The 27845-nt window shown below is 38.5% G+C and overlaps 1 protein-coding gene across 1 annotated transcript in view; it reads left to right on the top strand.

Annotated features, from left to right (window-relative positions):
- Nucleotides 1–27845, top strand: part of ASH1L (ASH1 like histone lysine methyltransferase) — a 237333-nt gene that overhangs the window by 150493 nt on the left and 58995 nt on the right. Inside the window, exon 8 of the mRNA XM_024116023.3 lies at nt 13409–13503. Coding sequence (XP_023971791.1) covers nt 13409–13503 — 95 coding nt within the window. The remainder of the gene's footprint in view (nt 1–13408; nt 13504–27845) is intronic.

A 27845-nucleotide genomic window follows, 5' to 3' on the forward strand; every position in this document is an offset into this window, starting at 1 on the left:
TGGGAGAAAATATTTGCAAACGAATCAACGGACAAAGGATTAATCTCCAAAATATATAAACAGTTCATGCGGCTCAATATTAAAGAAACAAAACACCCAATCAAAAAATGGTCAGAAGACCTAAACAGACATTTCTCCAAAGAAGACATACAGATGGCCAAGAAGCACATGAAAAGCTACTCAGCATCACTAATTATTAGAGAAATTCAAATCAAAACTACAATGAGGTATCACCTCACACCGGTTAGAATGGGCATCATCAGAAAATCTACAAACAACAAATGCTGGAGAGGGTGTGGAGATTTTTCATCACAAGAGAGGCCCAGAGTAGTCCAGTTTTCTGCCCAAAGCTGATTAATACCTAGACAGAGACCAGACCCTGACGCTGCCCATGCAGTACCCACATCACAAAGCCTGTCCTTCCACAGATGTAGAGAACAAACATACGGACACCAAGGGGGGAAAGCAGGGGCGGAAGACTGGGGAGCGGAGATGGTGTGATGAATTGGGAGACTGGGATTGACATGTATACACTAACATGTACAAGATAGATAACTAATAAGACCCTGCTGTATAAAAAAGAAAATAAAATAAAATTCAAAAAAAAAGGAAAAGAAAAGATACATACACCCCAGTGTGCATTGCAGCACTTTTTACAACAGCCAGGAGTTGGAGGCAGCCGCAATGTCCATCAACAGAGGAATGGATAAAGAAGATGTGGCACATATATACAATGGAATATTACTCAGCCATAAAAAAGAATGAAACAATGCCATTTACAGCAACATGGATTGACCTAGAGATTGTCATACTAAGTGAAGTAAGTTAGACAGAGAAAGACAATATCATATGATATCACTTATATGTGAAATCTAAAAGAAGGCTACAAATGAACTTATCTGCAAAACAGAAATAGAGTTACAGCTGTAGAAAATAAACTTATGGCTACAGGGGAGTAAGCGAGGAGGGGGATAAATTGGAAGATTGGGATTGACATGTACACACTACTATATATAAAGTAGATAACTAATAAGGACCTACTGTATAGCACAGAGAACTCTACTCAATACTTTGTAATGGCCTATATGGGAAAAGAATCTAAAAAAGAGTGGATATATGTGTGTGTGTATATATATATATATGTATATATATATAATATATATATATATAACAGATTCACTTTGCTGTACACCTGAAACTAACGCAACATTGTAAGTCAACTATACCCCAATTCAAAAAAAAATTTTTTAAGTATTTTTCATATGAAAAATGCAATAGGTTTTTCAGTGGAACCCATACATAAGAGTGCTAAGTATACAGTTTTCTGTTCTTGGCAGGAAAATCTAGCAGTTTTCTCACATGATTATTATATTCACAGAGATCATAACATTACATCTCTTCAAACATCAGCATTGCAAAAATTAGGGGAACAGCTGTTACAGATTCAGTAACTTATCCAAAATGGCTGTTGTGCAAGGTATCAGTTTTACTTTCTCAGTTCCTCTTTGTAGTTAAGTCGCCACTCTAAGGTGGAGATTTTACCACATAAATTTTTAAAAATTTTATAGAAATATAAACATTTGATTTACACAGTTGTGTTAATTTCTGCTGTACGCAAAGTAACTCAGTTATATATATATACTTTTTCATATTTTTTTCCAGTATGGTTTATCACAGCATATTAAATATAGTTCCCTGTGCTATACAGTAGGACCTTGTTGTTTATCCATCCTATATATACTAGTTTGCATCTGCTAATCCCAAACTCTCAATCCTTCCCTCCCCGACCCCCACCCCCTTGGCAACCACAAGTCTGTTCTGTATGTCTGTGAGTCTGTTTCTGTTACTTAGATATGTTAATTTGTGTCGTATTTTAGATTCCACATATAAGTTATTATCATATGGTATTTGTTTTTCTCTTTCTGACTTACTCACTTAGTATGATAATCTCTAGTTGCATCCATGTTGCTGCAAATGGCATTGTTTCATTCTTTTTTATGGCTGAGTAGTATTCCATTGTGTGTGTAGATAGATAGATACACACACACACACACACACACACACACACACACACACACACACCACATCTTCCTTATCCATTCATCTGTCAGTGGACATTTAGGTTGTGGACCTTTAGGTTGTTTCCATGTCTTGGCTATTGTCAGTGGTGCTGCTATGAACATAGGGGGTGCATGTATCTTTTCAGATTATAGTTTTGTATGGATATATACCCAGGAGTGGGATTGTTGGATCATGTGGCAACTCTGTTTTTAGTTTTTTAAGGAACCGCCATACTGTTTTCCATAATAGCTGCACCAGTTTACCTTCCCACCAACAGTGTAAGAGGGTTCCCTTTTCACCACACCCTCCCCAACATTTATTGTTTGTACACTTTTTACTTATGGCCATTCTGACTGGTGTGAGGTGGTACCTCGTTGTAGTTTTGATTTCCATTTCTCTAATAATTAGTGATGATAAGCATCTTTTATCTGCCTATTGGCCATCTGTATGTCTTTGGAAAAATGTATATTTGGGTCTTCTGCCCATTTTTCAATTGGGTTGTTTGGTATTTTTGTTACTGCGTTGTATGAGCTGTTTGTATATTTTGGAAATTCTTGTATCCTGCCACCTTGCTGAATTTGTTTACCAGTTTTAGTAGTTTTTGTGGGGAGCCTCTAGGGTTTTCTTTTTTTTTTTTAATATAAATTTATTTATTTATTTATTGGCTGCGTTGGGTCTTCTTTGCAGTGCGCGGGCTTTCTCTAGTTGCAGCAAGCGGGGGCTACTCTTCGTTGCGGTGCATGAGCTTCTCATTGTGGTAGCTTCTCATTGTGGTAGCTTCTCCTTTGCAGTGCGCGGGCTTTCTCTAGTTGCAGCAAGCGGGGGCTACTCTTCGTTGCGGTGCATGAGCTTCTCATTGTGGTAGCTTCTCATTGTGGTAGCTTCTCTTGCTGTGGAGCATGGGCTCTAGGCACGCAGGCTTTAGTAGTAGTGGCACGCAGGCTCAGTAGTTGTGGCTCGCAGGCTTTAGAACGCAGGCTCAGTAGTTGTGGCACATGGGCTTAGTTGCTCCACGGCATGTGGGATCTTCCCAGACCAGGGCTCGAATCTGTGTCCCCTGCATTGGCAGGCGGATTCTTAACCACTGCACCACCAGGGAAGTACTAGGATTTTCTGTATATAGTATCATGTCATCTGCATCTAAGGACAATTTTACCAATTTGAATACCTTTTATTTCTTTTTCTTGTCTGATTGCTGTGGCCAAGACTTCCAATACTATGTTAAGAGAAGTGGTAAGAGTGGGCTTCCTTGTCTTGTTACAGATTTTAGTGGGAAGCTTTCAGCTTTTCACTGTTGAGTATTATATTGACTCTGAGATTGTCATAAATAGCTTCTATTATGTTGATATATTCCCTCTGTACCCAGTTTGGTAAGAGTGTTTATCATGAATGGGTGTTGAACTTTACTGAATGCTTTTTCTGCATCTATTGAGTTGATCATGTGGTTTTTCTTTTCTTTTGTTGATGTGGTGTATCACATTGGTTGATTTGAGTATGTTGAACCATTCTTGTGACTCTGGAATGAATCCAACTTGGTCATGGTGTATATCTCTTACCACATACATGTATTTAGTGATTTCTGATTAAGTATCATTAATTTGATGTAAAATAAGGCCAATTTTATTTACATATATTGATATATACAGTATAATATTAATTAATATACAAAAATCTCCTTGTAATATGATTATAGCAACTAGAGCAACATGTTTCTAAGGGTTCAGAATCAGCTACTGGTTGGAAACCTTTATAAAAGTTTTAATTTACTTTTCTGTCAGAAGTATTTTATTGCCCTTATCAACTCACCTACAAAGATGAGGAACCTTCCAACTCTCCTCTATCAAATTTCACATGGGAGACCTATAACTGTAGGAAAGTCCTATTTTATTTTATTTCATTTTGTTTTATTTTATGTGGCTGTGCTGGGTCTTCATTGCGGCGCTCGGACTTGTCTAGTTGTGGCACCCAGGCTGTCTAGCTGCGGCGTGCAGGCTCCAGAGCACACGGGCTCAGTAGTTGTGGCACATGGGTTCTCTAGGTGTGGCGTGCAGGCTTAGTTGCCCCGCAGCATGTGGGATCTTTGTTCCCCGACCAAGGATCAGACCCGTGTCTCCTGAATTGGAAGGCAGATTCTTAACCACTGGACCACCAGGGAAGTCCCTGTAGGAAAATCCTCTTACTCTAAAATCCCCATATTGGTCAGTGTTCCCGACCTGCCAAGAGTGACGTTTCTTACTCCCTTTAAATTATGGAATTCCATAAGCCATAGAATAAATAGCAGGCCAGTTTCCTGAGAGGACTGTATAGGTATCATTTACGCTTATGAAGTGTACATCTTGTCCTTATTAGTGATCTTGTCATATAAAATTAAATAAGATTCTTCATGGTTACAAATTTGGTTTATCCAATTATATATCATACTGAACCTACATAATTTAACTACATGGTCATAAAAAGCATAGAAACCGTTAGGTAATAGAAAATGTATTTGTTGGTCTCTGCCCCCAGTTTCTGATACAGGACTCCTAAAATCCTTATAATTTCCTAAGGGATAGGAAAATTTAGGAGCGTCTCTTGTTCTAATATTTATCTTTGACTCTATCCTGGACACAGGGCTCCTAAAACCCTTGTAAATTCCTAAGTGATAAGAGCTCTATGAGCATCTTTTTTTTTCAAAAGGCATCTCTGGGTGGGCTCCTGGATGGCCCTTGGTCATCAGAAAGTCCAAGCCATGATTAGAAGTTTGGAATTTTCAGCCCCATCCTGCCATCCTCCAGAAAAGGGAGAGGGCCTGGAAATTTGAGTTAATAATTGATCATACCTATGTTAGAAAGCCTCTATGAAATCCCAGTAGTACAGAGTTCAGAGATCTTCCAGGTTGGTGAACAATTGGAGGTACAAGGAGAGTAACACACCCAGAGAGGTAATGGAAGCTCTACACCTCTTCCCACATACTTTGCCTATGCATCTCTTCCATCTGGATGTTCACCTGTATCCTTTATCATATCCTTTAATAAGCTGGTAAACGTAAGTTAAGTGTTGCCCTGAGTTCTGTGACTGGTGACCAGCTATAGCAAATTAATCAGACCTGAGAGAGGGGGTAATGTGGACCTCCAATTTGTAGGACATAAGTTGTGGGTAAATTGAGGACTTACTGTTTTCAGTTGACATCTGAGGTAGAGTGGAGGCAGTCTTGTGAGACTGAGCCCTTAACCTGTGGGATCTGACAGTGTCTCCAGGTAGGTAGTGTTAGACTTGAGTTAAATTTTAGGACACCTAGCTGGTGTGAAGAGAATTGGTTGATGTAGTGAAAAACTTCCACACATTTTATGAGCAAAAGTGTCAGAAATCAAGTGTTCTGTGTAAAAGTAAGGTGATACACAGGAAAGAAACTCACAGTAGGGAAGAACTGGGTGTTTTGCACATAGGAAGGAAAATGGGTTTTTCGAAATAGGAGCATAAAAAGCAGTTTACATTATATGTACACAGGCATACCTCAGAGACACTGCAGCTTCAGTACCAGACCACTGCAATAAAGTGAATATTTCAAGAAAGGGAGTCACACGGAGGTCTTGGTTTCCCAGTGCATGTGAAAGATATATTTACACTATACTGTAGTCTATTAAGTGTGCAATAGCATTATGTCTAAAACAACAATGTACATACCTTAATTAAAAAATACTTTATAGCCAAAAAGTGCTAACCGTCATCTGAGTCTTCAGTGAGTTGTAATCTTTTTGCTGATAGAGGGCCTTGCCTCGATGTTGATGGCTGCTGACTGATCACGGTGGTGGTTGCTGAAGGCTGGGGTGGCTGAGGCAGTTTCTCAAGACAAGGCAGCAGTGCAGTTTGCTGCATCTTTGACTCCTCCTTTCATGAATGATTTCTCTGCAGCATGCAGTACTCTTTTTTTTTCCTCTCATGCAATACTCTTTGATAGCATTTTACCCACAGAACTTCTTTCAAAATTGGAGTCAATCCTCTCAAACCCTGTCACTGCCTTAGCAACTAAGTTTATGTAATATTCTAAATCTTTTGTTGCCATTTCAACAAAATCTTCACAGCGTCTTCACCAGTAGATTCCATCTCAAGAAGCCACTTTCTTTGCTCATCCATATGAAGCAACTCGTCATCCTTGAAAATTTTACCACAAGAGTGCAGCAGTTCAGTCTCACCTTCAGGCTCCCCTTCTATTTCTAGTTCTCTTGCTATTTCCACCACATCTGCATTTACTTCCTACACTGAAGTCTTGAACCCCTCAAAGTCACCCATGAGGGTTGGAAACGACTTCCAAACTCCTGTTAATGTTGATATTTTGACCTCCTCCCGTGAACCACGAATGTTCTTAATGGCATCTAGAATCTTTTCCAGAAGGTTTTCAATTTTCTTTGCCCAAATCCATCAGAGGAATCATTATCTGTGGCAGCTGTAGCCTTATGAAATGTATTTCTTAAATAATAAGACTTGAATGTGGAAATTACTCCTTGATCCATGGGCTGCAGAGTGGATGTTGTGCTAGCAGGCATGAAAACAACATTAATCTCGTTGTACATCTCCATCAGAGCTCTTGGGTGACCAGGTGCATTGTCCATGAGCAGTAATGTTTTGAAAGGAATCTTTTTTCCTGAGCAGTAGGTCTCAACAGTGGGCTTTGTCAACAGATGTGCTGTCGTCCAGGCTTTGTTGTTCCATTGGAAAGAGCAGAGGCAGAGTATATTTAGCATAATTTGAAAGGACCCTAGGATTTTTGGAATGGTAAATGAGCATTGGCTTCAACTTACAGTCACCGGCTGCATTAGCCTCTAACAGGAGAGAGTCAGCTTGTCCTTTGAACCTCTGAGCCAGGCACTGACTTCTTCTCTCTAGCTATGAAGTCCTAGATGGCATCTTCTTCCAGTATAAAGCTGTTTCATCTACATTGAAAATCTGTTGTTTAGTGTAGCCACCTTCATTAATGATCTTAGCTAGATCTTCTGGATAACTTGCTGCAGCTTGTACATCAGCACGCGCTGCTTCACCTTGTACTTCGATGTTAAACCTCATGAACCAACCTCTGCTAGCTTCAAATTTTTCTTCTGCAACTTCTTCACATCTCTCAGCCTTCACAGAACTGAAGATAGTTAGGCCCTTGCTCTGGATTAGACTTTGGCTTATGGGAATGTTGTGGCTGGTTTGACCATCTATCCAGACCACTCAGACTTTCTCCATGTCAGCAATAGGGCTGTTTTACTTTCTTATCATTTGTGTGTTCACTGGAGTGGCACTCTTAATTTCCTTCAAGAACTTTTCCTTTTCATTCACAGCTTGGCTCAATAACTGGCGCAAGAGGTCTAACTTTTGGCCTGTCTCGGCTTAAAGCGTTGCCTTCCTCACTAAGCTTAATCATTTCTAGCTTTTGATTTAAAGTGAGAGACGTGCGACTCTTCCTTTCACTTGAACTCTTAGAGGCCACTGTAGGGTTATTAGTTGGCCTAATTTCAATATTGGGGGGGGGGGGGGGGGGGGGGGGGGGGGGGGGGGGGGGGGGGGGGGGGGGGGGGGGATTGGGTAGCTGGTAGAGCAGTCAGAGCACATACAGCATTTATTAAGTTCGCCGTCTTATATGGGCATGGTTTGAGGCTCCCCCAAACAATTAAAAGAGTAACATCAATGATCACTGATCACAGATCACCATAACAAATATAATAATAATGAAAAAGTTTGAAATATTGTGAGAATTACCAAAATGTGACACAGAGACATGAAGTAAGGGGAATGCCCTTGGAAAAATGGCACTGTAGACTTGCTCCAAACAGGGTTGCCACAAAACTTTCAATTTGTAAAAAAAAAAACAAAACAAAACCACAGTACCTGCAAAGTGCAGCAAAATAAGGTAAGGTGTGACTGTATATATAATATTGTGAACCGTTTTTTAGGTTAGACCAATCAGCATGTATTTTTTTTCTAAACAGAAATTTTATTAAGTTCTCCTGTAGGCTTATAATTTATATTAAGAACATTTACAGGATTTTTTTTTCTTAATTTAAGGCTTTGGAACAGTATACCAGTTAAAAGGTATTTAATTCCAGTGTGTACAGCGATCACCTAATAACTTCAGGGTTATATAGAAAGATTAAGAAGAATGAAAAGGTCTTTATTATGCACTCATTAATGTATAATATTTACTGTAGTTAAATCAATTTTATAATCCTAGGTAATTCTTATTTTGCTGATCTTGAGTTAAACAGTCTGCTTTCACAAAATCATTTGTTTCCTGGTTAAAAATTTCCTGGAAATTCTAGCTCTGTCCCTTTTTACAGTCTAACAAGTATCTGTTTAAGGTGATGCTATCAGTTACAATGTACAGGGAAATCTGTACCCATAATCTTATTGCCACTAGTATCATTAGTCAAAAATAACTGAGATTATCATTTACTGAGGGTTTTTTGATACTTCTTCCAGCAGTCTTAGTCATAAAGATTTAACCAAAAATTGCTCAGAGAATGAAAACATTATAGAAAGGTAAGACACTGACAATTCTCCATACTCTTCTAATGCATCCAATAAAATGTATGTTATGATTGTCACTAACTGACAAGGATTTCAAACCTAGAAAAAAAAAAGTTATTGATAAAGAGGATAAAGTTTTTGATAGTTACTGTTCCAATCACGTATAGGAACATTAGTATACTTTTCTTCAGTCTTAAAAGTACACAGTGGGGCTTCCCTGGTGGCGCAGTGGTTGAGAGTCCGCCTGCCGATGCAGGGGACACGGGTTCGTGCCCCGGTCTGGGAGGATCCCACATGCCGCGGAGCGGCTGGGCCCGTGAGCCATGGTCGCTGGGCCTGTGCGTCCGGAGCCTGTGCTCCGCAGCGGGAGGGGCCACGACAGTGAGAGGCCTGCGTACCGCAAAAAAAAAAAAAAAGAAAAAAAAAAGTACACAGTGGGACTTCCCTGGTGACACAGTGGTTAAGAATCCGCCTGCCAGTGCAGGGGACACGGGTTCGAGCCTTGGTCCGAGAAGATCCCACATACCGCAGAGCAACTAAGCCCGTGTGCCACAACTACTGAGTCTGTGCTCTAGGGCCCGTGAGCCATAACTACTGATCCAATGTGCCATAACTACTGAAGCCTATGCACCTAGAGCCCGTGCTCCGCAACAAGAGAAGCCACCGCAGTGAGAAGCCTGCGCACCTCACGGAAGAGTAGCCCCTGCTTGTCACAACTAGAGAAAAGCCCATGCACAGCAGCAAAGACCCAGTGCAGCCAAAAATAAAATAAATAAAATAAATAAATTTTTTTAAAAAACAGCATTCACTTTATTAAAAAAAAAAAAAATGTCAGGGACTTCCCTGGTGGTCCAGTGGTTAAGATTCCACACTGCTACTGCAGTGGGTGAAGGTTCTATCACTGGTCAGGGAAGTTATGCAAGCCACACAGTGTGGCAAAAAAATAAATAAAAAAAACCAAGTGTGGGAGTAAGTCTTTGGTGTGACTTACCAGCTGTCTGGGAAACTTCTAAGATAGTTTGAGAATAAAAGACATCTTAATAGTTTTATTATTTTGAGTTTTGGGCCTAGATTAGAGTTGACAAGATTTGAAAATAAGATGGTAAATACCTAAAGCCAAGAAATGACTGTAGACAATATTTAAGATAAACATAATAGCATTAATTGCATAATAGCAATTAATGATTATTAGGAACACTAACTTTTTATATTTTTCCTTAAATAATCATATATTTTTCTCCCATATGATGGTGGATTTGCCTGTTGTAATTAGATATCCTCCCATCCCAATGATAAATCATTAAAACTAATAATCTACCAAAGAGAGAGAAAGTTGGCCACAAATACTGAATTGGTTACATTTATAAATAGAACATTGTGAAAGGCAAACTAACTTTTTTTTTAACAGAAGACAGCATTTTTTTAAAAATTATTTATTTATTTATTTATGGCTGTGTTGGGTCCCCGTTTCTGCACGAGGGCTTTCTCCAGTTGCGGCAAGTGGAGGCCACTCTTCATCGCGGTGTGCGGGCCTCTCACTATCGCGGCCTCTCTTGTTCCAGAGCACAGGCTCAGTAATTGTGGCTCACTGGCCCAGTTGCTCCGCGGCATGTGGGATCCTCCCAGACCAGGGCTCGAACCCGTGTCCCCTGCATTGGCAGGCAGATTCTCAACTACTGCACCACCAGGGAAGCCCACTTCTTTTGACAATAAAGGCAAAAGAGTTTTTTTCATTTACACACTTATACATAGCACTAGTAGTCTCATTTTTGCAACTTCGGCCATAGACCAGAGTAAACACCTGTCACAGCAACTTTTTTTTTTTTTTTTTTACTGTCCAGCCTACTGTAAGTTACGGCAGTTTTGTATCTGAAATGGCTACTCTTCATTCCTACAGGTATAAAGATTTTCTCCTGTGATTTGAACTGATAGCGGCACACAAATGAATACCACAGAAAATGCCAGGAATGTTCAGAATCTCCAAGACAAACTGACAGAGACAACCAAATTCTCTCTCTTAATATACCACTCCTCAGAGCTCACACAGAATGGAGTATTTAAAACAATGAGAGAGCTTTCCATGTTGTTGTAACCAACAGGGAAATAAATGGTTATGTCTAAATTAGAACCAAAGTCAGACTTGGCTAAGAACTAGGAAAACAGTTTCTCACATGATTATCATATCCATAATGATGTCATGCATCTTAAGTATCAGCATTGCAAAATCAAGGATAAATTTGAGTTTTTTAGGGAATCAGTCAGTAATTGATAGGATGTATTCAAGGTTTCATTTATTTGAGGGCGTAAAACTATGCAGGTGACCCTGAATTTTTTTGTGGTTTTGCTTGTCTATTCACCTCAGGGCGCCAGGTATTTTCTTTTGTGACTACTGCCCCCTATATGCTTGCTTACCCTGTTGGCACCAGGGTAAAATACCAGTTTTGCTTCCATTCCTATGTTAGCTAAATGAAAACTTTTATGTTATTTCTTTAAGTAGTTTGGATATGTCTTGAATCTAGTAAGGTGTAGACCAAATTTTCTTTCATGCCGAGTGCTTGGTTCTAGACACAGTTGTTTTCTTGATCTATTTGACTTTGATGATGAAGAAATATAGTTTTTAGTTGGTTAAAAAATTCATCTTTGTGTTCACAATCATTTTGGGGGGCCATTTTTTTTAATGAGAAAAGTGGTCTTTAGATATAAGTAGAACAGTCTAGCATCCTTCCTTTCCTTCTTTGTAACTGTCCCCCAAACTACTTACCACTGCCTTTAAACTTTTACATGACTTAGTTTCTAACTTTACCTGGACTGCTTCAGCCTCCTTTCATTTATTCTAATTCTCCAATCTCATTTAAACTTTTGTCTTATACCAGCTATTTCCTCTGCCTGATCTTCCTCCATTTCCCAGATCCTCTCCTGAGTATCAGTAACATTTACATTTTAGCTTAATGTCACTTCCTTAGAACAGCCTTCCCAAATTACTTGCTATTCATCACATTTTAATTATTTGCCTAGCATTTATTATTTTCTGGGTTGTTTTTTTTTCATTTTCTTAGTTTTTCTTATTTCCTTATTGTATATCTACCCAAGTAAACTGTCGTTTTCCCCACTGTTTCTTAGTACTTGGAACAGGGCCTGGACTTAATGAGTGCTCAGTAATTGTTGAATAAATAAATGAATGATCCACTACAAAGAACCAGTCTTCAAATAAGAACTAAAGGTTCTACAAATAACTTACTTCTTTGGGTCTCAATTTTCTCATCTGCAAAGTGTGTATTAACATACCTACTTGTTACAAGATATAATAGACTAGACTTGTTTTTTGAAAGGCAGTATGTCATAATTCATGAAAGAAATATATCCACCTTGCTTTGTTTAATGGAACTTTAAGCCAAAATAAAATCAGAGTCGACTGAATGAGGCTCTCCTCTTTTTCTCATTTCCTTTTTCCTCCCTTCTTTTCTTCCCTTCCTTTTAAGTATCTGTGAAATCTCTTCAGGTTTTGATCTCATAACAAACATTAGGAACACAAACCCAGTAAGATGAGTGGAAGAAGTAAAAGCTGATGGGACATGGTGGAATAAAATAAAAAGAATAGTAAATGAATAGGAGTTTAGCAAGAAACTAAGGTTTTCATCTTGAATCTCCTTGCCAGCTACAAAAATTAAAGCAAGTCAGTTAGCCTTGTAGAGAGAGCATCAGTTTTCAAATCTGTAAACTAGAGTTAACATTTCTTACCTACTTCACGGGATTGACATAAATGATAATATGTGAAAGTACATTATAAACTATAAATCATTAACCAAATATAAGGCAGTCATTATGATCAGATCTGAAATTTAGATTCCTTCTGCAAAACTGTTGGAGAATGCTAGTGCATTGGAGATGCATTGGAGAATGCATCTTATGTATAATTCCTAAAAGGCAATTCCAGAAATTCAGATTTTAAAAATATATGAAAATACTTAGTATCCTTCCCCCCAAAAAAATGGGTTTAAGATTTAAGCCACTGTTAAAACAAATACTTTTTTTCCCCTATTCACAATTTTATTTACAAACCAGATATGTATGTAAGTCAACTCTTTTTGACATGTAGAACAAGTCACACGAAACAGTTCATGCACATAAACCATTTGTTATTGTTAATTTTCTTTGTCCTTTTTTATGAGAGTCACATGAAATGACTAGTTTGGGATCAGAATTATAGAAAAATAACATACTTTTGTAGCTACGCTTTTAAAAAATTATCACTCTAAATTGTGAATTTGGAATTTTGCTACTTTATGAAATCTTATCTATAGCTCAATTGGATTACATAAACATTTTGTAATTAATTAAAGCCCCCCAGTATTTTTTGCATAAATTACTGTGAAGCCAAGTTCATTCCTTATTATATTTATAAAGGTGAGTTTTTTTTTTTTGTTTTTGTTTTTTTTTGTGGTACACGGGCCTCTCACTGTTGTGGCCTCTCCCGTTGTGGAGCACAGGCTCTGGACGCACAGGCTCAGCGGCCATGGCTCACGGGCCCAGCCGCTCTGCGTCACGTGGGATCTTCCCAGACCGGGGCACAAACCGTGTCCCCTGCATCGGCAGGCGAACTCTCAACCACTGCGCCACCAGGGAAGCCCTATAAAGGTGATTTTTAACTCAAAATAATATCGCATTCTCTTAAATTGAGTATAATTGACCTACAACACTATGTTAGTTCCAGAGGTACAACATAGTGATTCGATATTTCTATACATTACAAAATGATCACCACTAAAACAAATATTCAATAGAGTGATTTTTTTTTTCTATTTTACCGCAAAAGGAAATTTCATTCCTCTCACTGTTTTCCATTCTTTTCTAATCACAGCCCAAAGAGCCGATTGATCCAATTAAAGAAAGAGAAGCTGGAATACACTCCGGGAGAGCATGAATATGGATTATTCCCAGCCCCCATTCATGTCGGTGAGTACTCCATATACACAATATATTACTGAGAAGAAATGGTATTTCTTGAGTTTGGGTGAAATGTCTTTGTGTTCTTATTATTTCTACATCTCCAGTGGGGTCAGGTCTTTACCATTTAATTATAGTTACTCTGAAGAATTTTGCAAACCCTTTTGGCGTCTGGGGGTCAAAATGACGTAAATCTTATTCACCGGAGTTTCAATAAAACAACACTATATCTGTAACATTTGATTCTCTAAGTAAGTCATCTAGGAAAACCCAACTATTCATTACTTCAGTTTCAAGTGTTTTCTGTGTTCAAAGGGAAATGATTTGTGGATATGTAATAATCAAAGGAAAAGGGCCCACTGCTTTTTCTGATTGTTTGTATGCTTGAAAATTGATCAAGATTTATCTCTCTATTTATTTTTGGAGAAAATTCAAGTCTTTGTTTAGCATTTCAATAATAGTACCTTCCAGGATCATACTATTGAGCTTATCTGATAAGTAAAGTGTACCTAGAAGGCAACCTGGATTTCCTGGATTGGCCTCATCCAGTCCATCTCCAAGTTCTGTTATTTTCATCCTTGAAATATATCCTACTTCTCTTCAAATTCCATTGCCATTATTCAAGTCCATGCCACTATTATCTTTTGCTCAGGCCATTGCAATAGCCTTCTAACAGATCTGTCCACTTCCATTCTTGCTCCCTTCCAATCTACTCTCCACACAGTAAAAAGGGAAATGATTTTATAACTTCAACTAAATCGTACTTAAAACCTTTCAGTGGCTCACCATTAAGCTATAAACTCCTTACCCCAACTCTTGGGAATGATCTGGTTCCTGACTACCTCATTTTTCTGCCTCTGTTGTTTCCCATATTTCCCTTAATCACTGTATTGTGTGCCATGCTGGCCTTCTTTCAGATTCTAGACCATACCAAACTCTTTCCAACCAAAAGATCATTATGCTTATTATTACCATTGCCTGCAAAGCTCTTCTTCAAACTTCCCATGGTGGATTTCTTCTCATCCTTTGAGGATGAGCTAAATGTCAGTACCAGCTTAAATATTATTTTCTTTAAAACTTTTTTCCTGATTATCCTACCAAAGAGGGTTCCTCCCTCTATATCAAGTCTGTATCACAGCACCCTGTTTACTTCTTACTTGTTTACTCATTTAGTAATGTCTCCTCCGCCCTACTATAATAAGCTCTAGGAGCACAGGATCATTTGTCTTTCTTATTCTCCTTTGATTTCCCCGTGCTTCGTACATAATAGAAGTTTAATAAATATTGGTTATACAATTAAAGAAAAGGAGAAATTAGAATACATAATTGAATATAGGATGAGATTTTTTTTTTTCCAGGAACAACTTACTTATGTAGTAGATGTTGATCCGGTGCTTTTAGTGTTCTCTTCGACTATGACTCTCTTGACTCTCCTGACTATGGGGCTTTTCTGTGTGTTATGATTATCTAGTTCCTTTTTTCTCCCCAGAGGGCCCAGCACCAACAATGTGTTTAAAGCAACAGGGGTAGACTAGTTCTGCAATAAAGATTTGTTTGCTTTAATTATTCTGTATTGGGTGGCTAAAGAATAGTTTAAGTACAACATAGCATTACAAGGTTTAATTCTCAGCTAGATAACTGTACTTTTGCTGAGTTAAGAAAGGTTAGAGTAAAAGTAAGTTCCGTATTCTCTGGGCTTAGTGCCAAAGTTCTTTTGAAAGAGCCTTTTGTTTTTAGTAGTGAGGTCATAGCAGTAAAATAAGATTCTCAGCAAATTTAGCTATTTCCTAGAACGTGCTAATGATAAATAGGCTCTGAAAATAAGAGGTAATTTTTAAAGTTCTGTGTAAAGGAAAACATGACCATTTTGGTCTCACTGGTTTTGCTCTGGATGGGAAATTGGCTAATTCATAACTCAAATTTTGGAAGAAGCTCTGACTATTCAAGAGGGTGATAGAGTCAGTTAATTCCAAGGGAGATGAGATGAATAATGGATAGGCCAATATTTCTGTCACATATCTGGCATGAATAGTGGTTAAGAGGTCCAGAATGGAAATCCCTTAATTTAAATAAAGATTTTCTCTCTCTAAATCCCCACTTTAGTCTCTTACTAAGACTAATCTGTACTCAGTGGTCTGCAAATTAAGTAAATAATGGAAAAACCTATCCAAGTAGTGGGCCTTTTTTCCTGTGAAACAAGACATAACATCAGGCTGTTACAGGATAAAATTTTTTTGTTCTGGACAGTGCTGTTTTGTTGTTCAGATAATAATTTATGGTTAGGATAGGGAGGGAGGCCAGTCAGCTGTTTCAAACAGGTCACTTCCAGTATCATGTAAACAAAGAGCATGACTTTGAGTCAGCCAGACCTAGGTTCATCTCTGTCTTTGCGATACTAGTTATGTGAATAAAATAGTTATACAGATAAAATAATAATGCATCTTATCATCAATGGAGTCATTCAATAAATGGAAGGTAATATTTATTTTTTAATTTTTAATGAAATCAGGTTTCTTTATCTCTTTAGAGAAATGCACTTCAAAAAAATTTACTTTTTATGATAAATACTCATTTATCAAACTGTATATTATACCTTTACATTTTTAGTCAATTGATTTTTTACAACAGTGCCACAACAGTTCAATGAGGAAAGCATGGTCTTTTCAACAGATGGTTACTGTGATAGCTGGATATGCACATACAAAAGGATAAAGTAACTCAAAATGGATCATCAACCTAAATATAAAAGCTAAAATTATAAAACTCTTAGAAGAAAGCATAAGAGTAAATCTTTGTGACCTTGGATTAGGTAATAATTTCTTAGGTGTCTGACACCAAAATCATGTATAACAAAAGAAAAAAAGAGACAAATTGAACTTCATCAATATTTAAAACTTTTGTGCTTCAAAGAACACCATCAAGAAGCTGAAACAACCCACAGAAAGGGAGAAGCATTTTCAAATCATATATCAAATAAGAGACTTGTATCCAGAAACCCATATATATACAGAACTGTTATAATTCAATAATAAAAAGACAAACAACAGGGCTTCCCTGGTGGCGCAGTGGTTGGGAGTCCGCCTGCCGATGCAGGGGACACGGGTTCGTGCCCGGGTCCGGGAGGATCCCACATGCCGCGGAGCAGCTAGACCCGTGAGCCATGGCCGCTGAGCCTACGCTTCCGGAGCCTGTGCTCCACAACGGGAGAGGCCACAGCAGTGAGAGGCCCACGTACCGCCAAAAAAAAAAAAAAAAAAAAGACAAACAACAGAATCTTTAGCCTGTGCCCCACAACGGGAGAGGCCACAGCAGTGAGAGGCCCATGTACCCCCAAAAAAAAAAAAAAAAAAAAAGACAAACAACAGAATCTTTTCGATGAGTAAGTGATTTGAATTGATCTTTCTCCAAAAAAAGATATAGAAATAGTCAATAAGCACACGAAGGGCTTCCCTGGTGGCACAATGGTTAAGAATCTGCCTGCCAGTGCAGGGGACACGGGTTCGAGCCCTGGTCCGGGAAGATCCCTCATGCCACGGAGCAACTAAGCCCGTGCGCCACAACTACTGAGCCTGCACTCTAGAGCCCGCGAGCCACAACTACTGAGCCCACGTGCCACAACTACTGAAGCCCATGTGCCTAGAGCCCGTGCTCTGCAACAAGAGAAGCCCTACAATGAGAAGCCCATGCACCGCAACGAAGAGTAGCCCCTGCTCACCGCAACTAGAGAAAGCCCGCGTTCAGCAACGAAGACCCAACACAGCCAAAAATAAATAAATAAAATAAATAAATTTATTTTAAAAAATAAATAAGCACATGAAAAGATGCTCAACATCATTAGTCATTAGGGAAATGGAAATCAAAACCGTAATGAGATTATCACTTCACACCCACTGGGATGGCTTTAATTAAAGGATTAATGAGGGTGTGAGGAAACTGGAACCATCATACATTTCTGGTAAGAATGTGAAGTGGTGTAAGCCTCTTTGGGAAACATTTTAGTAGTTCCTCAACAAGTTAATCACAGATTTAATATAAGACCTAGCAATACTGCTGCTTAGATACATACCCAAAAGAATTGAAAACATACATCCAAAGGACTTCCCTAGTGGTCCAATGGTTAGGACTCTGCGCTTCCACTTGGGGCGGGGGGAGGGTGTGTATGATCCCCGGTCAGGGAACTGGAATCCCGCATGCCGTGCGTAAACAAAATGTGATATATCTGCACAATGGAATGTTATTGGGCAATAACAAGAAATTAAGTACTGAGACATGCGACAACATGGGTGAACCGTGAGAACATTATGCTTTGTGAAAGAAGACAGTCACAAAACACCACGTGTTTTATGATTCCATTTATATGAAATGTCCAGAATAGGCAAATACATAGAAACACAGAGTAGATGAATGGTTTCCAGGGACTGGAGGTAGGGGAGAATGTGGAGTGACTGCTAATGGGTACAAGGTTTCTTTTGGGGATGACGAAAATGTTCCCAAGTAATGTTGATTATATTAGTCAGAGGTCTCCAAGGAAACAACCAATAAGATATATAGGGAGAAAGGTTTATTTTAAGGACTTGGCTTATGCAGTTGTGGAGGCTAGCAAGTCCAAAATCTGCAGAGTAGGCTGGCAGCATGGAGACCCAGGAAAAAGTTGATCTTACAGCTCAAGGAGTCTGAAGGCAGTCTACTGACAGAATTCACTCTGTGGAGGTCAGTCTTTATTCTTTTGAGGCCTTCAGCTGATTGGATGAATTCTACCCACATTATGGAGAATAATCTGCTTTCCTTGGAATCTTTTGATTTGCATGTTAATCTCATCTAAAAAATACTTTGACAGACACATCTAGAATCATGTTTAACCAAATATCAGGGTACTGTGACCCAGCCAAGTTGACACATAAAATTAACCATTCTGTAGTGATGGCTACACACTCCATATACTAAAACCCACTGAATAGTACATTTTAAAAAGTTGAATTTTATGGTATGTGAATTTTGCCCCAATAAAGCTGTAATTTTGAAAATGTATATTATTTATGTTGGTTTGGTCAGGCATATATTTATAAAAATTACAGTGATTATACAATGCAAAAGAAAAATTGTAATGCTTTGAGCTTTATGTTCACAGCTACTTTTAATGTTAATTTAAACACTGTTTTTTAGAGTAGGAGGATGATTGTTCAATAAAAGAATTTCAAGCGTAAAAAACATATAATATTAAGATAAAATTCCCCAGAATAAATGAAATAGAAATAATGTTCAAGGATAAAAAGAAATGATTTAATTTTCTAAATGTTAAAGAAGGGAGATTTCCTTTTTTAATGAATAGTGATAAGTATTAAATCCCTGTGGTATGCAGGTTCATCATTTTTAAACGCTATAACCAAATATTACATCATTTGCAACTGTTTAAACTTTACATTTAAAAATGCATGAGGGGATTCATAGTTTTTCAAAAATCTTCTGGGGAGTATGAGAGCAAAAAAAAGTGAAGACATAGGCTTTCACATTTGGCTTCTGGCATCAGTTAGGCCTTGAGTCAAATTCCACCTCCAACAATTACTAGCTGTGTGACCCTGGGCAACTTGACACATCTCAAGGCCTCAAATTCTTTAGTGTAAAATAGAAATTAGTATGAATATTAAATAAAATAATGCATGTAAAATACTTAGCATAGTACCTAACACCAGTAATCATCAATAACTGGTAATTACTGAATTGAAGCTGTTTTTGCAGTAGACTATCAGTCAGCAAGAATCCATTACTTAGTACGTAGGCCCTCCTTCTTTTTACTCTGACAGTTGTTGTGAAATATATTGTGATACCCTTTTCTGCTGACCTCAGAAAAGAATTCAGAATCCTTCTCAACATAGCTTTTGTCATTTGCCCCTACAGGTCATTCAGACTTAGGCCAAATCTTGACTGCTTTTCCTGATACAGTGGAAAGAACATATAGGCCTTATGTGCAGAAAAGAATTAAAATAGCAGACCTAAGACTTCTATTCTTAGAAAGTCCTGCTTACAAGGTAGGCCATTAGCTGGCATCTGGAAACTTGAACAGTAAACAGTTCCCTCTATTATAAAACTTTCCCTAGATGGTAAGAGAGTCTTACTGTGCCTCCCATGTATAAACTGTATGGTTTCTGCTGAACACTTGGTTTCATTCTAAGAGAATGGAATTTTGGTACATCCTAGGCAGAGGGTACCTAAATGACCAGCCACCAATTAAAACCTTGGGTGCTGAGTTTCTAATGAGCTCTCTTCATAGCCAACATTTTACACGTATTGTCACAGTACATTGCCAAAGATTGCGTCTTGCATGACTCTACTGGGAGAGAACTTTTGTAAACTTGTGCCTGGTTTCCTCCAGATTTTGCCCAATGTATTTTTTCTCTTTATGGATTTTGCTTTGTGTCTTTTTGCTATACTAAAGTATAGCCATGAGTCTGACTGTATGCTGAGTCCTGTGAGTCACCAGACCTGAAGGTGGTCTTGGGGACCCTTGACACACCTTGGAATCAAACACAAGAGACTCCTCTTTTCATTTCACACTCTTGTAGCTAGGTGATCTTGAACAAGTTAATTATCTACTCTACATCTCAGCATCTTCACCTATATATTGAGACTTTCCAACCTGAGTTGTGAGGATTAAATGATATTTATTTTGAATTTTTTTTTTTTTTTTTTCGGTACGCGGGCCTCTCACTGTTGTGGCTTCTCCCGTTGCGGAGCACAGGCTCCGGACGCGCAAGCTCAGCGGCCATGGCTCACGGGCCCAGCCGCTCCGCGGAATGTGGGATCTTCGCGGACTGGAGCACGAACCCGCGTCCCCTGCATTGGCAGGCGGACTCTCAACCACTGCGCCACCAGGGAAGCCCTATTTTGAAATAATTAACACAGAGTGGATACCCCCTCCCCTTGGTTTACTGTGACCAAGTAAAGTTGTCCCTCTGTATCCGTGGGGTATTGGTTCCAGGAGCCTCCTCAGATATTAAAATCCAAGGATGTTCAAGTCCCTTATATAAAATGGTGTAGTATTTGCATATAACCTACACACATCCTCCTGTAGACGTTTAATCATCTCTAGATTACTTATAATTCTGTGTATATAGTTACCAGCACTGGGCAAATTCAAGTTTTGCCTTTTGGAATTTTCTGGAATTTTTTACAATTTATTTTTGATCCAAGTTTGGTTGAATCCACAGATGCTTAGAATCCACAGATGCTTAGAATCCACAGATATGGAGGACTGAGAGTACTCAATGTCAGTGAGAAGAGTAAAGCCATCCCACTATTTCTAGAAAAATGGTAGATAATAATGAACAGAAATCAGTAAAATATTAAACAGACAATAAGGGAACAAAGGTTTGAAAACAGCAAAAAAATTAATAACCTCTCACTGCACTGATCAAGACAAAGGAAGAGGTAACACAGTTTACCAGTATCCATACTAATGGTCCTACAGTCATCAAGAGGCTAATAATATAAATAACTTTATTCCAGTACATTTAACAGTATATGAAATGGGCAAATTCCTTACAAAATACAACTTATAAATGAAATTAAACATCTGAATATCCTATAATTGTTTAAAGAAATTGAGTTCCTTACTAAATCTTTCACATGAAAAATTCCAGAACTGGGGCTTCCCTGGTAGTGCAGTGGTTAAGAATCTGCCTGCCAATGCAGGGTACATGGGTTCGAGCCCTGGTCCAGGAAGATCTCACATGCCGTGGAGCAGCTAAGCCTGCACACCACAACTACTGAGCCTGCGCTCTAGAGCCCGCAAGCCACAACTCCTGAGCCTGCGTGCCACAACTACTGAAGCCTGTGTGCCTAAAGCCCGTGCTGTGCAACAGGAAAAGCCACTGCAATGAGAAGCCCGCGCACTGCAAGGAAGAGTAGCCCCCACTCTCCATACTAGAGAAAGCCCGAGCACAGCAACAAACACCCAATGCAGCCAAAAAAATAAATTCTGGAACTAAACGGTTTTCCCTTGTGAATTCTTATATATATTTGAGAAACAAATAACACCAGTCTTAACACAAACACTTTGTGAAAGTAGTGGAGAAACAATTCCCAACTCATTTCATAAGCTTAGTGTAACCCTGATAGAAAACCTGACAAAGACTTTAGTTGATAAAAACAACTACAGAACAAAGTTGATTATAAACTCTTAGAACTAGAAAGGAATTTCCTCAGTGTTATATTGAATAAAAAGCAGATCATACTTAATGATAGGATATTGAATGCTTCCTTCTAAAATTGGAAAGAAGGTAAAAATGTTCACTCTATTTACTTCTTTTCAGCATTATTCTGGATGTTCTACCAGTGCAATAAGGCAAGAAGATGAATAAAAGTCATAAAGATGAGGAAGGAAAAAGTAAAACTGTTTCTGTTTGCAAATAACATGATCGTGTATGTAGAAAATCCAAAGAGATGCACTAAAAAGTTACTACAACTAGTAGCAAGGCTACTGGGGAAAAAAATATCAGTATATAAAAATCAATCGTAGGGCTTCCCTGGTGGCACAGTGGTTGAGAGTCCGCCTGCTGATGCAGGGGACACGGGTTCGTACCCCGGTCCAGGAAGATCCCACATGCCACAGGGCAGCTGCGCCCGTGAGCCATGGCTGCTGAACCTGTGCGTCCGGAGCCTGTGCCCCGTGACGGGAGAGCCCACAACAGTGAGAGGCCCATGTGCCACAAAAAAAAAAAAAAGTATTAAAAAACTAAACATACTCCTACCATACAATCCAACAATTGAATTCCTTGGTATTTACCCAAAGAAGTTGAAAACTTTTTTTTTTTTTTTTTTTGCGGTACACGGGCCTCTCACTGTTGTGGCCTCTCCCATTGCGGGGCACAGGCTCTGGATGCGCAGGCTCAGCAGCCATGGCTCACGGGCCTAGCCACTCCGCGGCATGTGGGATCTTCCCGGACCGGGGCATGAACCCGTGTCCCCTGCATCGGCAGGCGGACTCTCAACCACTGTGCCACCAGGGAAGCCCAAGAAGTTGAAAACTTAAGTTTGCAGTAACCTGCACACAGATGTTTAAAGTAGCTTTATTCATAATTGCCAAAACTTGAAAGCAACCAAGACGTCTTTCAGTAAGTGAATGGATAAACTGTAGTACATCCAGACAGTGGAATATTATTCAGCACTGAAAAGAAATAGCTATCAAGCCATGAAAAAACATTGAAGAATTTTAAATTCATAGTACTGAATGAAAGAAGCCAATCTGAAAAAGCTACATACTGTATGATTCCCACTAAATGACATTCTGGAAGGCAAAACTGTGGAGGCATTAATAAGATCAGTGATTGCCGGTGGTTTGAGGGGAAGGAAGGATGAATCTACAGAGCACAGAGGGTTTATAGGGCAATGAAACTATTCATTATGATACCTTAATGGTGAATACATATCATTATACATTTGTCCAAAGCCATAGAATATGCAATATTAAGATACTAATGTAAACTATGGACTTTGAATGATAATGATATGTCAGTATATGTTCTTCAGTTGTTAACAAATGTACAGCTCTGGTGGAGGATGTTGATAATGGGGTAGGCTATGCATGTTTAGGGGCAGGAGGTATATATAAAATCCCAAAATCTCATAACATAATACAAAAATGTCTAGGTTTGAATTGAAAATCATATGTCATACCAAGAACCTGGGAGATCTCAAACTGAATTTTAAAAGGCATCAATGTATGCCAACACCAAGATATTAGAATTATCTGACAAAGATTTTACAGCAGTTATGATTTTTAAAAAACACTTCAACAAGCAGTTATAAACATGCTTAAAACATAAAAAGATAGAAAGCCTTGGAAAAGAAATGAAAAGTAGGGAAAAACAATATAATTTTTAGAATTGAAAGATGCAGTAGCTGAAATGAAAAGCTCAGGGATAGACTCAACAGCAGAATGAAAGATATACAGGAAAGAATCAGTGAACTAGGTGATGGAGTGTTACAAGTATTACCCAATCTGAACAAAAGAGAAAATAGACATTAAAAAAAAAAAAACCAGAGGCTATGGGACCATGACAAAAGAGGTAATGCTAATATTTATGTTCTTGGTGTCCTGGAAGGAGAAAAGAAAGAAGGTAGAGATAAAAAAAGTACTTGAGTAAATAATGGCTTGAAAACTTCCCAAATTTGGCAGAAGACATAAACCTTCTGATTCAAGAAGATGAGCAAACCCGGAACAGGGTATAGTCAAAGAAATCCATGCTGAGACACATGATCAAACTTCAGCATACTAAAGACGAAACAATTTTAAAACAATGAGAGAGAAATGACTCCATATCCATAGGGGTAAAACAAATCAAATGACAGTGGATTTCACGTCTGAGAATTCATGTAAGTGGCACATTTTTCAAGTACTGAATGAAGAACTGTCAAACCAGAATCCTATACCCAATGAAAATATCCTTCTTTCAGGAATTGAGAGAAGCAAAGGATTCTTAGGTTTATTGCCAGCAAATCTATCCTATGGGTAAAGGAAGTTCTCTAAACAGAAAGAAATAAAAGAAGGAACCTTGGAACATCAGGAATGCAGAAAGAATACAGTAAGCAAAAATGGGCATTTACAATAGGCTTTCCTTCTCCTTTTGAGTCCTCTAAGTAATTGTTTAATGGATGAAGCAAAAAATTTTAACACAGTTGTACTTTTTTTAACAGCTTATTGAGGCACAATTCACCCATTTTAAAGCACACTGGTTTTGGTATATTACATTATTAATTTTAACTTGAGGTAAAATATACATAACTTAAATTTTGCATTTTGACCATTTTTAAGTATAAAGTTCAGTGGCACTAAGTACATTCACGCTGTTGTGCAACCATCACCCCTGTGCATTTCTAGAACTTTTTCATCATCCCAAACTGAAACTCTGTACCCATTAAATAACAATTTCCTATTCTCCCCTTCCCCCAGCCTCTGAAAACCACTGTTCTTTCTAGCTCTATGATTTGAATATTATAGGTACCTCATATAGGCAAAATCTTACAATATTTGTCCTTTTGTGTCTTCCTGATTTCACTTAACATAATGTTTTTATGTTAACATAAGGTTCTTCCATTTTGCAGCATATATGAGAATTTCATTTCTTTTTAATGGTGGATAGTATTCCTTTGTGTGTATGTATACATACGCACACATTTTGTTTATCCATTCATCTGTCAATGGACATTTTCTAATGTTTTCACTTTTTTGCAATTGTGAATAATACTGCTATAAACATTGGCTTACAGAATTCTCTGTTGAGAACCCCCGCTTTCACTTCTTTTATGTGTGTACCCAGAAGTGTAATTGCTTTATCATATGGTACATCTACAGACTATACCATTTTGCATCCCCACCAGCAAATCTTTTTTTTTTTTTTTTTTTGCGGTACGCGGGCCTCTCACTGTTGTGGCCTCTCCCGTTGCGGAGCACAGGCTCCGAGGCCATGGCTCACGGGCCCAGCCGCTCCACGGCATGTGGGATCTTCCCGGACCGGGGCACGAACCCATGTCTCCTGCATTGGCAGGCGGACTCTCAACCACTGCGCCACCAGGGAAGCCCCCCACCAGCAAATCTTAAGAGTTCAGTTTCTCCACATCCTTGGTAATACTTGTCATTTTCTGTTTTTTTTCCGTAATAGCCATCCTAACAGGTGTGAAGCAGGATCTTGTTGTGGTTTTGATTTTCATTTTCCTAATGATTAGTGATGTTGAACATCTCTTTATATACTTACTGGCCATTTGTATATCTTCTTCACTGAAATGTCTACTCAAGTCCTTGTCTTTTTTTTTTTTTTTAACCGTAGGTCCTTTTTGGTTATCTATTTTAAATATAGCAGTGTGTACATGTCAATCCCAAACTCCCAATCTATCCCTCCCCTCCATGCTTCTCCCCTGGTAACCATAAGTTTATTCTCTGAGTTTTTGAGTCTGTTTCTGTTTTGTAAATAAGTTCATTTGTATCGGTTTTTTTTTTTTAGATTCTGCATGTAAGCGATATCATATGATATTTTTCTTTCTCTGTCTGACTCGCTTCAGTTAGTAGGATAATCTCCAGGTCCGTCCATGTTGCTGCAAGTGACATTATTTCATTCTTTTTAATGACTAATATTCCATTATATATATGTACCACATCTTCTTTATCCATTCATCTGTCGATGGACATTTAGGTTGCTCTCATGTGTCAGCTATTGTAAACAGTGCTGCAGTGAACATTGGGGTGCATGTATCCTTTCAAACCATGTTTTTCACCACATATATGCCCAGGAGTGGGATTGCTGGATCATATGATAGCTCTATTTTTAGTTTTCTTAAGGAACCTCCACACTGTTCATAGTGGCTGTACCAATTTACATTCCCACCAACAGTGTGGGAGGGTTCCCTTTTCTCCACGCCCTCTCCAGCATTTATTGTTTGTAGATTTTTTGATGATGGCCATTCTGACCATGTGAGGTGATATCTCATTGTAGTCTTGATTTGCATTTCTCTCATAATTAGCAGTGTTGAGCATCTTTTCATGTGCCTCTTGGCCATCTGTATGTCTTCTTTGGAGAAATGTCTGTTTAGGTCTTCTGCCCATTTTTTGATTGGGTTGTTTGTTTTTTGGATATTGAGCCACATGTGCTCTTTGTAAATTTTGGACACTAATCCCTTGTTGGTCGCATCATTTGTGAATATTTTCTCCCATTCTGTGGGTTGTCTTTTTGTTTTGTTTGTGGTTTCCTTTGCTGTGCAAAAGCTTTTAAGTTTAATTAGGTCCCATTTGTTTGTTTTTGCTTTTATTTCCATTACTCTGGAAGATGGATCGAAAAACATATTGCAAGCAACCATACTCCAATAAAAATTAATTTAAAAAAGAGAAAAACATATTGCTGTGATTTCTGTCAAAGAGGATTCTGCCTATGTTTTCCTCTAAGAGTTTTATAGTATCTGGTCTTACATTTAGGTCTTTAATCCATTTTGAGTTAACTTTTGTGTATGGTGTTAAAGAATGTTCTAGTTTCATTTTTTTACATGTAGCTGTCTGGTTTTCCTAGCACCATTTATTGAAAAGACTGTCTTTTCTTCATTGTATTTGCCTCCTTTGTCATAGATTAATTGACCATAGATGTGTGGGGTTATTTCTGGGCTTTCTATCCTATTCCAGTGATCTATATTTCTGTTTTTGTGCCAGTACTGTACTGTTTTGGTGCCAGTACTGTACTGTTTTGATGACTGTAGCTTTATAGTATAGTCTGACGTCAGGGAGCCTGGTTCCTCCAGCTCCATTTTTCTTTTTCAAGATTGCTTTGGCTGGGCTTCCTTGGTGGCTCAGTGGTTAAGAATTTGCCTGCCAATGCAGAGGACATGGGTTCGAGCCCTGGTTTGGGAAGATCCCACATGTCACGGAGCAACTAAGCCCGTGCGCCACAACTATTGAGCCTGCGCTCTAGAGCCTGTGAGCCACAACTACTGGAGCCCGTGCGCCACAGCTACTGAAGCCCATGTGCCTAGAGCCCATGCTCTGCAACAGGAGAAGCCATGGCAATGAGAAGCCCACACATCGCAATGAAGAGTAGCACCTGCTCGCCGCAACTAGAGAAAGCCCAAGTGCAGCAATGAAGACCCAATGCAGCCAAAAAGAAATAAATTAAAAAAAAAAAAAAAAAAGATTGCTTTGGCTATTCAAGGTCTTTTGTGTCTCCCTACAAATTTTAAGATTTTTTTGATCTAGTTCTGTGAAAAAGGCCATTGGTAATTTGATAGGGATTGAATTAAATCTGTAGATTGCTTTTTTTTTTTTTTTTTTTTTGGCTGCACCACACAGCTTGCAAGATCTTAGTTCACCAATCAGGATTGAATCCGGGCCCACAGCAGTGAAAGCGCTGAGTCCTATCAACTGGACTGCCTGGGAATTCCCAAGTTCTTGTCCATTTTTGAATTGAGTCATTTGGTTTTTGTTCTTGAGCTTAGTTCTTTATATATACTGAATATTAATTCCTTTTTACATACTTGATAAATTGGAGAATATCTTTATTACATGGATAGAGAAAACCACCAACTATATAAACAACAAAGGATAATTTTAATTACATTAACTACCATATTGGAGATAGCAACTCTAGCAATCTGGGTTGAATGTGGTTGTTTACAATAGCTATGTTAAAATTACAGATTTTTAGGTAAGGTTAAGAATGAGGCAAAGGACAGAGTTTGGTGGAGAGGATTTAATTTTAAGTGAGAAGAATGATACATGAGAATATAAAAGTGTGAGGGAGCTGGTTGTGTTTAAGAATTGTGTTGGTACAGGCATTTTGGAAAACAGTATGGAGGGTCCTCAAAAAATTAGAAATAGA

This window comes from Physeter macrocephalus, chromosome 4 (assembly GCF_002837175.3).
Source record: "Physeter macrocephalus isolate SW-GA chromosome 4, ASM283717v5, whole genome shotgun sequence".
Classification (NCBI taxonomy): domain Eukaryota; kingdom Metazoa; phylum Chordata; class Mammalia; order Artiodactyla; family Physeteridae; genus Physeter; species Physeter macrocephalus.